General features: G+C 28.7%; 1 protein-coding gene across 3 annotated transcripts in view; it reads right to left on the bottom strand.

Annotated features, from left to right (window-relative positions):
* Positions 1-364: 364 nt before the first annotated feature.
* LOC136071943 (DNA repair protein XRCC4-like) overlaps positions 365-17327 on the bottom strand; it is a 51485-nt gene continuing 34522 nt past the window's right edge. Inside the window, exons 7-12 of one of the 3 annotated variants that reach the window (XM_065797832.1) lie at positions 14033-14068; positions 2121-2154; positions 1883-1913; positions 1234-1340; positions 1086-1133; positions 365-1004 (exon numbers count right to left, since the gene is read on the bottom strand). In XM_065797832.1, coding sequence (XP_065653904.1) covers positions 932-1004; positions 1086-1133; positions 1234-1340; positions 1883-1913; positions 2121-2154; positions 14033-14068 — 329 coding nt within the window. In that variant the 3' untranslated portion in view covers positions 365-931. The remainder of the gene's footprint in view (positions 1005-1085; positions 1134-1233; positions 1341-1882; positions 1914-2120; positions 2155-14032; positions 14069-17327) is intronic. The other 2 variants (XM_065797833.1, XM_065797831.1) reach the window with 2 other exon arrangements.

The following is a 17327-nucleotide window of genomic DNA, read 5'->3' as shown; positions in this document are numbered from 1 at the left end:
TTACATTTATTGTCAAACAAAAATTTAATTGATCGAATATTTTTTTGACAATAAAAATTGATTAAAGTTCTTTATTCTTAGGTTAAAAACTTAGCGCTTCATATTTTATGCCAAAATAAATAAAATGTAATTTAAAATACATTTTTTTATAATTATTGATCTTGAGTTTATCAGAAAAGCACTTTTTTAGGAAAATTATAATATAGTAGCCAACAAAATGTTTGGTTGGGTAATTTTTTGACACGCTTCCAAAAGCTAAACTTATTTTTTATTTTTTTTCAGGATAGCTTTCGTTTTTTCTAAAATTTATTAAATTTATCATTTCCATAAATGTAATTTTGGCCGTTAAGTAACTAAGTAAAACTTGTACAACTTCTATATGATAAACCACGCTGTAAAAACACATCAATTTAACAATAAAACCATGAAAACACAAATACGCTGTATAAACACATCAGTGTAACAATAAAACCACATAACACAAATGTGCTGTAAAAACAGATTAATTTAACATTAAAACCACATAACGCAAATGTACTGTAAAATATGAACACGAATTGACTTTACAATATATCGATTGATTTCAGGTTTTTTAATGAAATCAAAATTAATTCTGAAAAATAAGTTTTTTAAAAACCGTTACAAGGTTCCTAAAAACATCTTACAAACTCAAACTAAATTTTACAAGTAGTATTAAATGAATGCTACAGTTTAGCCTATAATTAAGACTTAAGCCTGGTTGCTAATAGTAATAGGCATGTCGAACAATATGTGCGCAACAACTTTGTTTTATAATAGAAACCTTTCATAAAACAACTTAACGTTTGTTAAGCTGTGCAAGTTACGCTAACAATTTTTGTATAACAAAATTATACAGTTGTACAATATTTCTATTGGAAACCAAGCTTTAACAACATCTAAAGAAATGTTATTAAAACAAATCGTCGAGTAAGTTATCGACACTATATTCCTCAGAAACTTTCGATATTGACGTACTTGTTAAACTAAACAAAATGCAAACTAATAGCGTAAAATTTAACTTAATATTAAAAAAAAAAAAATTTCTTAATTAATAAAAATAAAACCTTTGTTGCCTAGCCACCGGTTTCCCTATTTTTGAAGAGCGAATTTTTCTAAAAATTATATACAATAAATTATCAATGTAATTTTTATGCAAATTTCATTTTGCTCCACGGAAATTTAAAACTAAAATTAATTTAATAAAACAAATACCTCCTACTACTTTTCGGAACATCAAAACTTTCAGGTTCTATTGACTTGCTTAATATATTTATTGAATCGTTTTCTCTGGAGACAATATGAGAAGCATCTAAATCTATCTAAATTCGTTTTTTAAAAAAAATTAACAAATATTTTAATAATATTTTTCAAAAACCATCTAGATGTTTGAAAATTCGGATGATAATAAAAATATATCAAGTGATGAATCTTTTATTTTAATGATAATATGTTGAACTCGTAAAGTTTTGCATGGTATTTAAAATATAACGAGGTGGTGAAATCTTGCATGATACTTAAAATATGTTTAAATGGTGAATTTGCATGTTAATAAAATTTTGATGAGGTGGTTATGTCTTGCGAATTAACAAAATCATGTTAAAGGGGTAAAATCTGGTATGTTAATAAAAGTATTTTGAGGAAATGGTGAAATCTGACAGAAAGTCTTGAACACTCTGGTGCTGCACCAGATACTTTATTTGTAAACTTTGTCAGTTATACAGAATTAATAATACAGCCTTTTGTACTTATTCGACATTTGTACTCGTATTTGACATTTACTGTGCATATACGACATATGTACAGTAAATGTCAAATCTCATGACGTTTAACAAAGATTTAAAAATAAAAAAAAATGCAGTACCTTTTTACGTTTGATATCATAAATATCGATACTAAAAGACATTTATATATATATATATATATATATATATATATATATATATATATATATATATATATATATATATATATATATATATAAATATATGTGATACATGTATATATGAAAGACATGTATAAATTTAAGATAAATAACTATATTAATACATTAATCAAGTAAACTTATAAGTAAATATAAATGAAGCAAAGTGAAAGCCTACCTTTCTAATTCTGCACTTTTTGCTGTTTTATTTTCTATATTATTAAAAAAAACATTTTGAATTTTGAATTTAATAATTATATAAATTAAAAAAAATTAAAAAAAAGTGAAAGTTGTAGATGTTTTCATGGGTCAGGGCAATAACATCCGTTTTTTCCATGTATAATAACATCCGTGAAACAACATCCGAAATTTCATCGATGTATAATAACATCCGAGAAATAACATCCCAAATTTCATTGATGTATAATAACATCCGTGCAACTACATCTGTAGATTTTTCGGATGTAACTACATCCGAATTTTTTTTTTTTAATAATGCATTATTTTAACCAGATGTAGTTACACATCTGATTTTTTTCGGATGTAACTACGTCCGGAAATTTATTTCATTTTATTTTTAATAATGGATTATTTTAGGCGGATGTAGTTACACATCGAGAAAAAATCCCGGATGTAGTTACATCTTTCTAAAGATGTTATTATGCATCGATGAAATTTGGGATGTTATTTCTCGGATGTTAATTCAGTAAAGAAAAAAAGCGGATGTTCTTACACAAAAATGCGCAGATGTTAGTTCACACGCGGATGTTGTTGGACAGATGTAGTAATCTTTTCCCGTTTTCATGATTATGTGTACGCGTGTTTAAAAATATACTTTATATTGCATTATATCTAATACAAATACACATTCAAATATACAAACTTGAGCAAAACTAATCCTTTGAGTGATTTCAAAACTTAATAAAAACTGGTCCTTCGAGTGGTTTCAAAACTTAATAAAAACTGATCCTTCGAGTGGTTTCAAAACTTAATAAAAACTGATCCTTCGAGTGGTTTCAAAACTTAATAAAAACTGATCCTTCGAGTGGTTTCAAAACTTAATCAAAACTGGTCCTTTGAAAAACTCAAATAAAGAATTTCCCAAAGAATTTGTAACAGATTTTCAAAAAATATTTTATAGACTTCATAGAAACTTCATAGTAAATTTTTTTTTCCTCTTTTCTCAATGTTCATAAATTGCAGATTTTAATAGAAATTTTCAATAATCTCTATATACATATATTATTATATATATTATTGCTGAACTTAATAGTGTTAGTAGTAGTGTTAGTGCTCATTCGAGCGTGTTTGACACGGAACCCTTGGAAGCCATTGCAACCGAGGTAATGGCGAGAAAGAGTCGCAGCACTTTGTTTTATAAGAAAACGTGAACGAACGTGCATGCAAATATCTAACGCACGTAAACTTCAAATAAAGTAATGTTAAAACATACTAAATCATTTATCAAGTTTTACAGTTTGATTTTCACTTGAAAATTATATTGCGTCAAGCTCTCCTCAATTTTGATCTATAACGTTTATTTCCGTTAAAAAAATCATATAGTTATAAAAATTTTCGATTAACAACATGCAACGCGGCCAAGTGGATAACGTGCAGAGCTTCTGAACAATTAAGCCGTGGTTCGATTCCTACCACTGTTAACTTTTTTTTTTAATTTTTGATTATTTTAAAATACAAAGTACTTTTGAAGTTTTATAGAGATTATATACAAACATATGTAACGACATTATACACTTTAACAAACGAAAAGATTTTTAAAAAGCTAAAATTTTAAAAACATCAAAACACCGGGAGAAAAAATTTGTTGTGTATGTGCCATGATTGAGATACCTATGAATGTGCTCAGGTAATTTGTCCTAATAAGCTGCGGATGGTCTGAAAAAAAAAGTTGTCTGAAACTTAATAAAGAAAAAACTTAATAAGACAGTCCTGCTACTCCAGAAGGTGCTGCTGCGGAGGCAAAAAAAAAAAAAAAAAAACCGTAACTAGAAAAAACTTAAAAACTTTCTTTTGATAATTAAAGGTTTTTTTTTGCTACATTTATTTTTTTACTATAGATAGAGTAAAACCGGGTCAAACCGCACACTTACCTTTTTTTTTTATTAGATAGGTAATAAAAAACTACATAAGATATAAACATAATAAAATAATAATAAAGTTATTAAATGTAAAGAAAAAAAAATTGTTCAGTTTTAGGCGACATTCTGATAAAACCGCACACTTGAGAAAACATCGAATTTTTTAAATTTTAACTTTTTTTTTATTATTTTTTTAACACAACTTATATTTAAGAAACTATATTAAAGTTTTTACATTTTTGCAACAAAAAAATTTAGTTTCAACTACATATTTCTTTGGTAAAGATGTTTCTTTGCACAGCCGTTCCCGACACATCGAATTCTCGCATTGCAACATTTCTGTGTGTAAAAGTACTCTACACTTTTTACATTTCGCAACCTTTAAACGTTTGGCTGCTGGTACTTGTTCTTTATTATTGTTTTGCTGAGGTTATTCAGCATTGTTATGCTCAGGCATATAAGTACTTGGCATAGAGTCTAAACTTTTCTTTAAGTTTAACAACTTTCACGGCTTCCTTTGTTGCTTTTTCTTCATTCTTTTGTTTGAGGAACTCGATCACATTTTCTTTAGTAATACATTTTCCGCCAAGCTTTGACATATTGCACTGCTTTGGTTTCTTAACATGCGATTGATTTCTGGCTTGAAAAAACTGCTTCAAATCTATCCCGATACTGTTTTTACAACGCTCAAAACATGCTTGATACCTATCAAAACTTGAAGCTGGTGTAGTTGAGAAAGATGGTAATCGGTGTGTAGTTGGAGTAGGTGCTGTGACGGCTGTTGAAGATGATGAAGCTGTGTTTGAGCAAGATGGTGTAGGTAATGTGGAGGCTGCTAAAGTTGATGAAGGTGGATTAAACGTTTGTGTGATTGCTAATGCCTTATGATTTATGTTGTTTTTATTAAGTGGAAATAAGCCAGTGTACTGGAAACCAGCGAATGTATGCAAGCGTGTAAAACATTTATCACTCTCATACAGCAGTTTGAGAAACGGTGGAAAATTTTGTCTAACTTAATTCTTACATTTTAAGTCTTAGTAATACTTTGCAAGAATTTCTTTCCAAGCTTGTTTGATATGACAACAGACACCTCTATCCAATGGTTGTAGAATATGTGAAGAATGCTCTGGTAGACAAATCAAGATTATATTGCGTTTTTTGCACAGTAATACTGCTTCCAAAGTTATGTGAGTTGTATGCCTATCTAATGCTACAATATGAATAACACCAATTTTCTCAGTTTTTGGTATAAATACTTCTTATTTATATATTTCTTAAATAAATATTTGGTGCCAGATGGACCACCTCTTGCCCAGTCAGGAAGAAAGTTTCTTTTGGCTTTGTATATGATAAACGGTGGTGCAAAATGCCCATCCGCGTTGCAGCAATTGTTTACAGTATAATGAATTTTTTCATTGTTGCTAGCAAGTTTAAATCCACGTCTTGTCCTGTTCGACACACTACGATTGCTTTGCCTTGATCACCTGAAATACCTGTTTCATCACAATTCCAAATATGCAACCCAGAAGTTATACCAGTCTGTTGATATTGCTTGGCTTCGCATTCAAAATAACTACCAATTATTTCTGGCGTACAAGAAGTGGCTCTTTTAGATGCTAAGTTATCCACTTTTCTTGTTGAAATTTTTTTTGACCATCTTTTCATAAAGGCATAAAACCAGTCTTTACCAGGCTTGCCAATTTTGAAAAAGTGCAACTTATCTTTGCATTTAAAGTAGCCACATACAAATTCTTGGATTTTATTTCGGGTTAAACCATAACCCCAGTCACCAAGTAATTGGAACGCATGCACCATCAATCTTTCTGCTTCATTTGAGAGTACGTTGTTGTACCTGAGGCATGGAAGCTTTTGTTGCTGTTATTTTTGCGACCTTTAAGCGTTGAGCTGGAACACCATTTTTGAATGCAGCTTTTCTCAGTGATGTTTTATTCTCTTTCATATCAGTTAATGTGGCTAGTATATTGTCTTCCTTGTATGCTTTTGTTTTTTTAGTTGACATGTTAAAGTGAGTGAGTTAAATTGAATTGAGTGAGTGATGATTATATTGAGAAATAATATAATAATTGGTTTTTAATGAGTAAGAGTTTATTATATTAACAAATAACACAATATATCATTCATAATTGAACCAGAATTAACATTAAGTTAATTAGATAAAAAACTAAGTAATTAATCGAGTGTGCGGTTTTATCAGAAAAAATTTTTTTTTTTTTCCTTTTTTGATTTTTTATTAAACTTTTTGTTCTAACTGTATAAAAATTATACTATCGGAATTAAAATTTAATTTCCAACAAGATAGTGCTAAAAAATTTTTTATATCAGTTTCGGTTCAAGCGCTATTTTGTTCGCAACAACAAAAAATATATAAAAATTTTTGACTCCCCGTTAAAGTTGTATAAGAAAAGAAAAAAATGGAGTTGAATCGGCATATAATTTTATTCGAATAGAGGAGATAGTTCTGTATTTTAAACTTGTTTTATTTTTTTCATAGCCATAACCGTTCAGTTTTTATTTGGTAGATTCGATCAGTGTGCGGAATGATATGGTGTGCAGTTTGACTCTATATGCTGTATTAAGCCATTTTTCAAAATGCCTTAATATGTATTTCGAGAAAAAAGCAATTAAAATAAAATTATTAGGAGAAACTTTTTGGAAACGAATAATTTTTACGAATTTTTTCAGAACTCTTTGAAAATATGGATGACTTAGTGCCAAACCAGTCTATACAACGAATATGTTGAAATGGGATAACTTGACGCAAAGTTTAAAAGTCTTTAACAAAAGCCATTAAACCAAAAAAATTAAAAGTAATTACAGTTCAGTGCGCTTAACCAGTCACTACCAAAGTTATGATATTGAAATTGAAAGTAAGTTTTTTAAATATCAACACTTTCAAAAGTTTGGTATTGAACGGTATCTTTTGAAAGTGTTTGATAGTGTAAACTTAAATTATCCCCACTATCAAAAGAACTAAACACCTCTTTTGGTTAGCCCGCCTACAAGACAAAATATACTCAAATCTTAAATGATTGTTCATATTTTTTACAACACTCCATCCTTTTGAAATTTTTCAAAAAAAATTAACATTTTGAAATTGTTTTTTTTTCCCCCAGAGACAAAATAAGTATCAAGGCTTGATCAAAATTACATTGGTTTTTTTTTTAATATTTTATTAATAAAAATAAATATAGTTCAAACTCAAGTCTCCAACACTTGTGAGAAATACAAACAATGAATTTTAAAAAAATCATAGAATATTATAAAAACTCATTGAAGAATTATAACCAATACTTAAAACAAACAATTAAAAGAACTTGCCATTTATAGTATTTAAACCCATTAACTTTACAAATGCTCCACTTAATTGGCAAAATATTAGTGCCATACATCAAAAAACGATTTTGATGAGACAAAAATTTTAATGGATAATTATTTTAAATTAAATTTCATAATTTAACTTTAATAAAATGTCAAATGTTCAGGTAAAAATATTATGCTCTGAAGTTTTTTAAATTAGGACAAAATATTTTTAATTAAATTTATTTCAAAAAATTCGTTTTATTACCAATTTTTTTTTTTGGTGATATTCAGTTCAGTAGTGGCAAAAGGGACTTTGGTAGTGATGGGAACAATTTTCATTAATGGAAAAAATGTTTTCACTTTCAAACACTCGATATTGAAATTGAGTTTTTTGATATCGCACTTTCAATATCATTACTACCAATAGTTCGGTGTTTTTGCAATATCACTTCCGAACTATTGAAGTATCATACTTCAATAGTTCAGTGGTGATATTGCAATACCCTATTGTTTGCAAAGAAACATTATATAAATCGTTTTTTCATATAAAACTTATTTTTTAAGCTTTGTTGTATAGGCAGGTTTGGCATATGTTGAGTTTGCAGGCATTATATCTATAAAATGAGTAAACTTTAAAATTTTATTTTAAATTTTACAAGTTTTTTTTGCTATATATTTTTATTTCTTTGCTATAAATATATAAGCAAGATTAAAAAAATTTCAAAATTTATTACGCTAAGAGGAGGTCTTAAACCCCCCAAACAACACTGATGACAGAGCATTTAACCACTGAGCTATCAATGAAATGCATTTAGCAGAAAAACAAATCTAATTGTAAGTCTCTTATAAGCCCTACGTATGCGGAAAAAGTGCGCATGTTAATTTTTTTGCTCTAAAAGTTTTTTTCAGAACAAAATTATTTTACTAAAAAAAATTGAAGTAAATAAGGAATAGGTATAGAAATAATCGGTGTGGAATCGATATGTATAGAAATGGAAGGTTTGGTAAAGACCCGTATTTTATGGATTTAGAAAGCTAGGATATATAAGGAAAAAGTATAAAAAAAGTTTGGTTTGGAATAGACTTACAAAGACCAGTATTTTTACAGGTCCAATCTCAGCTAGTTTAAATGTAATTTAAGATTTTAAGGTAGACCGCTTCCAAAAATGGCAGGTAACTAAGTCTCTCAAAAATGTAATTTTGCAATGTCACAAATAATAAATAATTTTTTTTTAAATGTTATTTAATTCTTTTTAAATAACATCTTTAAAATTAATCATCATCATCATCATTGTCATCATCATTATTATCATCATCATCATGATTGCCATCACCATTATCATCATCATCATCATCATCATCATCATCATCATCATCATCATCATCATCATCATCATCATCATCATCATCATCATCATCATCATCATCATCATCATCATTATCATCATCATCATCATCATCATTATTATCATCATCTTAACTTCTTTTATGGATTTATTGCTTTATTAGTAAATGATTTTTTGCAATACTTCAAAAGTGTATGATACCCTTGTTTTCAGGTATGAAAAAATGATATACCATACTAGATAAATATTCTCTCATTCTTCTGCATCATCACAATCCCCTTATCATCATACTTCTTACAACTACCTAAAAGCTGACTGGGACTGTGTGATTTTCTTCATGATGGCTTTTGGGTAGAAAGCTTTCATCTTCCTGCTGACAAATGTGCTCCTTAGGGGTCATCCATAAAGTACGTACGCTCATAGGGGGGAGAGGGGAGGTCTTCAAAAAGCATACGAAAAAAACATACTTAAAAAAACTAACAAAAGAAAATTTGAACATCAACTTGTACTAAGTTGCTACCAACTTTTCTACACCTTTTTTTGCCAAAAATAACAAAAAGTTATTATTATTTTTTTAATTTTGTAGAAGTTTTTGTGTTTGCATTTTCGTTTTGTAGTTTTTGCTTTCATTTTGTAGTTTTTGCTTTCATTTTGTAGTTTTTGTGTTTTGCCTTTTCGTATGCGCAAAGTTTGTTTTGCTAATTGATTTTATTTTTGTTTGCTGTTGTTATTAATTGTTTTCATATTTTTTGTCTTATTATTTAATTTATTATAGCTTTATCATTATTATTATTATTTTTAAATTAACTTAATTTACACATGCTTTTATTTATTATTATTTTTTTGTTTGTTTGTTTGTTTTATTTAGGTGTCATTCCAATGACTAGTTTTCAACTATATGAGTGAGACCTAACCTAATTTTGTAAAATTATAAAAAACTTGTAATTTTTCAATTTTTAGTTGAATAAATGGATTATACCTGATTTAGTCGACAAGCAGGTTGATCCATTGCTTGACATTCGTATTACTCCAGCTTCTGTATCTAAAGTGATTTCCTGCTTAGACTCTTCTACAGCTTGCGGTCCGGACAACATACTATACATACAACTGTTATAGCCTTGCAGAAGTATTCTCCATTGTTGTCGTCTATACTTTCAAAACTATTTAACAAGTGCTTATCAGAGTTTTGTTTTCCAGCCTGCCAGAAAGCGGCTTCTGTTATCCCTATTTTCAAAAATTCTGGAAAACAATCCTCCCAAATCTTCTAACTATCATAAGCAAGACTTTTGAGGCTTTAATTAACAAACACTTAATCTCTCATCTTGATTCTAATATCTTATTTTCAAAGAATCAATATGGATTTCAATCTTTTTAGTGCTGATTTGTTAACTTTAATAACCAATAGGTTTTATTGCACTTTATGGGTTCCTAAAAGGTTCTATCCTTGGCCCTATACCTTAAATTTAAATTAACGATCTCCCAGAAATTCTCACTTCTAAAGTGGCATTGTTCACTAATCATACTACCATTTCTTATCTTGATAAGAAGCCAACACTCTTGATTGCTTGAAGGGGTCTTTGAATTTGAGCTTGAATCTCACTTCAGCTACAGCATGGGGCTCTCAGTGGCTGGTGAATTTTAACTCAGATAAAACTCAATTTTTTTCACTTAACCATTATCACAATAACATATTTGGTGCCCTTTGATGATGCCCTTTCTCTTTTAGACAAGGTGCAAAAACGCATTGTAAACATAGTTGGACCTGCTCTTGCAGCCAACCTTTAACCATTGTCACATCATTGTAAAGTTGCTTCTCTTTCTTTTTTATATAAATAGACTCTGCTCTGAAGAGCTTGCGTTTCTTTTGCCATCAACTAAAATTCATTTTTGTGTCACTCAACTCATCAATGAAAATCAAGTCAATTCATCAATGAAAATCAATCAATTCAATCAAGAAAATCAGTTCGTTCTCAAACATTGCTCCATTTGTAAATCACTGTTAATCAATCCATCTGTTAATTACTTTGTAATCTTCAACTTTTCTCTTCCAATAACTTCCATCTTCCAACCAAGTGGTTGCTTACAGCATTGTTGAAATTAAAGATGTTTAAAAAAAAACAAAAAAACAATTAACTCAAGTTTAAATACTCAAATTTAATTATATATTATATTTATTATTATAAAATTTTAAAATTTGAAGATAACTATGAGATTTGCATGTTAGTTTGGGTTTATTTATCCTAAAAGCACATACTCTAGTGATTCAATTTTTTAGTGTTTTTTGATGGCTTATTCGCATTAGTGTTCCATCACTAGTAATTTAATGTGTGTTTCAATTAGAACTATTATTTGTCATTCTTTAAAGATTTTCTAACAGTTAAATTTTTTTTTTAACATTTTAAAATTATTTAATATTGCACTTACAACTTTCATTTTTTTAAATTTACATATTAGTGTTGTTAGTTTTTGTTAGTTTTTAGTCTATCGAAGTTTTATTTACTGCAGTATGGAACAGGTAAATATCACAGGATAAAGCATAATATTGCAGAATAAAGCATAAGTGGTCATTTTGTTAAACTATTTATTGTTAATCTTTTTGAAACATAATAAAAATTTGTAAAAAAGTTTTGTCCAAAACCCCCTATTCTCAGGTCATGAAATCTTGTATCTCATCTCAAAAATTAGGCTCTCGTGACTTCTGGAGAATCTTTAATAATATCAATAATAAGGGCAAATCTTTAATTCCACCTCTCTTCTATGGTTCAGACTTTGTCACCTCACCTAAAGATAAAGCTGGATTGTTTGCTAAAAACTTTTCATCAATATCATCTCATGATTCCACTAGTTGCGTTCTACCTGATATTGTCAACAAACAGGTTGATCCATTGCTTGACATTCATATCACTCCAGCTTTTGTATCTAAAGTGATTTCCTGCCTAGACTCTTCTACAGCTTGTGGTCCGGACAACATACCTGTTATTGTCTTGCAGAAGTGTTCTCCGGAGCTGTCGCCTATACTCTCAAAACTATTCAACAAGTGCTTATCAGAGTCTTGTTTTCCAGCCTGCTGGAAAGCAGCATGTTATACCTATCTTCAAAAATTCTGGAGAACGATCTGATTCCTCTAACTACCGTTCCATTAGTCTTCTTCCTATCATAAGCAAGATTTTTGATTCTTTAACTAACAAACACTTAATTTCTCATCTTGAATCTATTAACTTACTTTCTGACCATCAATATGGATTTCGATCTTCTCGTTCTACAGCTGATTTGCTAACAGTAATAACTGATAGGTTTTATCGTGCATTAGATAAAGGTGGAGAGGTTAAGGCCATCGCTCTTGACATTTCAAAAGCTTTTGATAAAGTTTGGCATACTGGTCTTCTCCATAAGCTTTCTTCTTATGGTGTATCTGGCAACATCTTAAAGATTATTGAATCCTTTCTTTCCAATCGTAGTATAAAAGTTAACCTCAATGGACAGCACTCTTCTTCTTATTCTGTAACTTCAGGGGTTCCTCAAGGTTCTATCCTTGGCCCTATACTCTTTTTAATTTACATTAACGATCTTCCAGATATTCTCACATCTAAGGTAATATTTTTTTTTTTAAACTTTGTTTGCTGATGATACTACCATTTATTCTTGTCGTGATAAAAAACCAATACTCTCTGATTGCTTGGAGGGGGCATTTGAGTTTGAAAACGATCTCACTTCTGCTACAGCATGGGGCTCACAGTGGCTGGTGAACTTTAATTCAGATAAAACTCAATTTTTTTCAGCCAATCGTTATCGCAATAATTTAGATCTTCCTATATTTATGAACGGTGAAGTACTCGATGAGTCATCTACTCTTCATCTTCTAGGATTAACTCTTACTTCCAATCTTTCTTGGAAACCATATATCAAATCAGTTGCAAAATTAGCATCTGCTAAGATTGCATCTCTTTATCGAGTTCGTCACTTTCTTACTTCGGATTCTATTCTCTATCTCTATAAATCTCAAACCCGGCCTTGTATGAAATACTGTTGCCATATCTGGGGCGGTTCTTCTGATGATGCCCTTTCTCTTTTAGACAAGGTGCAAAAACGCATTGCAAACATAGTTGGACCTGCTCTTGCAGCCAACATCCAACCATTGTCACATCATTGTAATGTTGCTTCTCTTTCTCTTTTCTACAAATACTATAATGGGCACTGCTCTAAAGAGCTAGCGTCTCTTGGGCCATCTACTATAATTCATTCTCGTGTTACTCATCATTCAATTAAGTCTCATCCTTTTTCTGTGACTGTTCCTAAGTGCTCCAAAAAACGCTTATTCGTCTGGTTTTTTTCCTTGAACATCAGCTCTTTGGAATTCGCTTCCTTCATCTTGCTTTACTGATTCATATAATTTAATATATATTCATATAATATAAGTCGTCTGTCAATCGTTATCTTGCTCTACAATCTTCATCTTTTTTCTTTCAGTAACTTCCAACTTTAATTAGTGGCTGCCTGCAGCCTTGTTGGAAGCGAAGATGTTTATTAAAAAAAAAAAAAAAATTCTGAGAAGTAACCTACCACTATATAAATTACATTAATATAAAACCAATAACCTTTATTTTTTAACCAATAACCTTTATTATTCCCTATCATTTAAAGTTTCTTCCATTTTACAGCCAATTTTTATTATATATGTTTTGCAGCCAATTTTTATTATGTTTTGACTTAATAGAATTTTTTTTAATAATTTTTTTTAGTAATTTGATTGTAATAATTGTTTTAGTTTTGGTTTAGTAATTTTTGTTCATCAGTATCTGATAAAGATTTTGTTTTAAAATTTGTTTATGCATCTTGTATATTTTATATTTGTGTTTAAACTAATATTAATAATGCTGCTTAACTTTAGTCAAAACAAACTTGCTTTTTTTTCTCTGGACAAATTTGCTTTTTCAAAAATTAATTATCCTTTACCTCAATGTATTTCATTCTTTTCACAGGCATTCACTTCTTGTGTAAACTAGTCAGCAAATTTATATGTAAAAATTTTAAACTATATGCCTTTTTATCTGATCTTTTTATAATTGACTTGCTGCAATTTTCTTTAAGAACTTAGCTCTGGCTAAAAAACATTTTACAACTCCCCAGCACAAAAGAAACCAAGATTTACCCATAAATCCTGTTTTTTAATGTGTATCCCTTTTAACTTTTTACTGCATTTGAAAGGATTTTAAAAAGTGTTATTTTAGTATCTTTTATTTATTTTCTGATTATAAAAGAAAAAAAAAAAAAAATCAATTCTTAAACAAAGAACAAAAATTATCTATTACATTACATTGTATTACCTATTGATTGATTGGATTTCCAAGTTTTTTGCTCCACTAAAAAAAATGTATTACATCATCATATCATCATTACTATCATCATTTTCATCAACATCATCATCATCATCGTAATCATCATCATCATCATAATCATTATAATTATCATCATTATCATTATCATCATCATCATCATCGTTATCACATGTGTTTTTGCACATATATAGTGTTTTTATAATATGGTAGAAAAAATTTACCCAAGTAATGGGTAATTTCAAATTTACCTGGGTATTACCTGGATAATCATATCAATTACTTTTCAACATTATAGCAATAGGATACTGTTGCGGTTCTAAAAACAGATTTAATAAACTTTTTGTAAAGCTTTCTGAGATCGAAATGCAGACAAACAATACAAAATGCAAAGAAACTTAATACCAATTCATAAGAAAATGTGTATAAAAGTGCAATAAAATTATTAAGTAATTATTAAAATAATAAAGTTATTAAGATTTATTCCTATCAGATTCTTGCTACCTTGAACATTTGCCAGCTGGTGTAATTTAAAAAAAAAATAGGAAGAACTAAAGATTTGATGAAAAAAGGATAAATGAAAAATAAAGCTTTCGAAAATATAAATTTAAACAAAAAGTGTTTTTGCATTTATGTTTCTTTTCGACATAAAAATCTACAAGACTTTCTTGTCAAAAAGAAGAAAAAGAATTTTAACACAAATACAAATAATATGTTTAATCATTATAACAAAGAAATTTGTAAGCTCTTCATTAGTTCTGATATAAATATAAGCATTGTTGATTTTAATGCTGGAAATAGCCATGATTTTATTGTTAATTTTCGGTATTATTTAGTCTTTTATTATATTAACATGAAAAATATGACTTAATCGCCTTAATAAATCTCAATATGACTTTCTTGGACCAGCAAAATACAGCAAAAACAGCAAAATACTTCAGTCATCAGCAAAATACAAAATACTTCAGTCATCAATATCAATCGTATATCAATATCTATATTATATATAATTAATATAATCTTTAATATAAAGTTTAATATCAACTTCTATCATATTTCAGCTCAAGGAGTATGAGGGTTAAAACAAAGACATAATAGTTATCTGTAAAAAAGCAAAAGCATGTATCAAATTTTATATCAGTGTCGCATTAGTGATGTGGCTATATTTCAGAAGTGTGGAATTATGGAGTATATTAACTTTCAAGATTCTTTTCTATAAAAAAGCTATAAAAAGCTAAAAAAAGCTGTTCTATAAAAAAGCCTTGCTTTTATAGAAACGAGCTATTTTTATTGCACTATTTTTAAGTGTGTGAAAAGTTTACAAAAAAAGAGGTTAAAAAGAATTGTAAAAAGCACAAGTTTATTTTGTTGATAAACTTTTAACAATGCTTGTGTGCTTAAATATCTTTGTAAAATTAAAATTTTGGACAGGGAGATTTGTAATTTTGGGACAGGGAGATTTGCATCTCCTAAAAAAAAAAAGTCTTTTATTTCTAAGATATTTTAAGACTTTCAGACTTTAGTGGTGGAGGACGCATGCCCCCATCCCCCTGGATCTGCCACTGCCAGGTGCTTAATACGAAGGAGGGATAGTAAGTTAACTTTGGGAAAATATACCAACCCTAAGCATATTAAGATTCATTTGATTAAATTTTATTTATTGCCTACTGATAAAAATAAAAACTTGGAGTAATCAGGCTTTAAAATGTCAAGTTTAAACTAACTGTTCAAATTGAAAACTTTCATTGCAACCATCTCTTAAAAATTCACAAACACTAAACAATGATTCAAAAAGTTATTGAGAATTTGTATTGAAAACTGAATAACTTGTACTACTGTTGTTACACATTGTTGAGTTGTTTGTCCGCATTTCAATCCCAGAATTCTTAGTTTTAATTTATTTAAAACTTGTGTGATGAAAGCAAAACGGTACCCTATTTAAATGTTATATAAAAATTGCATTATAAATTTAACATTAGGCTACTGGAGATTCTGAAACAAGATGATTTACTAAAACTTATACATTGCCATAGTATAAAATCATAACAATCTATTTAGCATTTTCCAGTCACATTGCAATCAAAAAGTAAAGTTTTTTAAAAGAGTAAAAAAGATGTCATCATCAATTACATTATTGTTCATCGTATAAGATTTATAAAGCATATGACAAACAAAAAGATGGATTGCATGCGCTAGACAGGTGATGAGAATTGGACTAGTCTTTTCTCCAAATGTTATCATTACTCTTCTATCACCATCAGTGATTGTTGCTACAATATTGTTTTTCTTTTTAATTTTAATTTAGAATCTTGACTTAAGTTGAACATGTTTGCAGTTTTCATGCTTCCATTAACACTAACTATTCCAAGTAATTGAAAAGCATGTGAGCCATGTAAGTTCAAATTCATGTAACAACAGTTTTTGACCAAAGTAGATTTGTCAAAACTAATTAAAAAATGACCTCTTTTTTTAAGAATCTTTCAAATTTCTTATGCAATCATAGTGATGGTTTTATCATATTTTTTTTTTAGATTTAAATATTCTTTTAAGAAGAACATTTGCAATTTGTTTGAAACTTAGGCCATTAATTGCAACCAATTTGCTGATCACCTCACCAAGATGTTCTTTCAAGAAGTCTTTCTTAAAGAAAACATCAATACGAAAAACCTTTGGTGTAGATTGGTTTTCTAGCAACCAATCTTTCTTGCAACAAAACTATGCTTAAACTTTGTGGTTTGCATGAAGGTGGTAGATAAGGATAAGACGACTTTTGTTCTTTATGCTTTTCAACAAATTTTTCAGTTTTGTTTTATCTTCTGTTTTGTAATATAAAAAATATAAAAAAATAGTCATTCAAAAAAACATTTTCTTTTTACTATTTAAAAAATTTTCTTTGATAACTAACATCTTTAAAGTCAATCATTTAAAAAAAAAAAGTTAAATATACTGATGATATTAATATACTGATGGTATTAATATACTGATGGTATTAATATACTGATGGTATTAATAATAACTATATGAGAAGTATGTTCAATAATGACTATGTATAATTACAAATTAAACAAAAATGTTAATTATAAATATATTAAAATATGTTGAACTTTGAATGCATAATAAAATACTGTAAATGCTGAAATTTTCAATTTCAGTTTGTTTACATTATATTAGTGCATATGTAACAGCTATGGACTGGAACCTCAACTGATGCCATAAAGGTGGATTTATATTATAAAACATTTTGCCATTTACTAGTCTCAAAGTCTCTAGCATTCAAAGTATTTTA

This window comes from Hydra vulgaris, chromosome 05, assembly GCF_038396675.1.
Source record: "Hydra vulgaris chromosome 05, alternate assembly HydraT2T_AEP".
NCBI classification, from domain to species: Eukaryota; Metazoa; Cnidaria; class Hydrozoa; order Anthoathecata; family Hydridae; genus Hydra; species Hydra vulgaris.
This window is presented reverse-complemented; position numbering and strand designations above follow the sequence as displayed.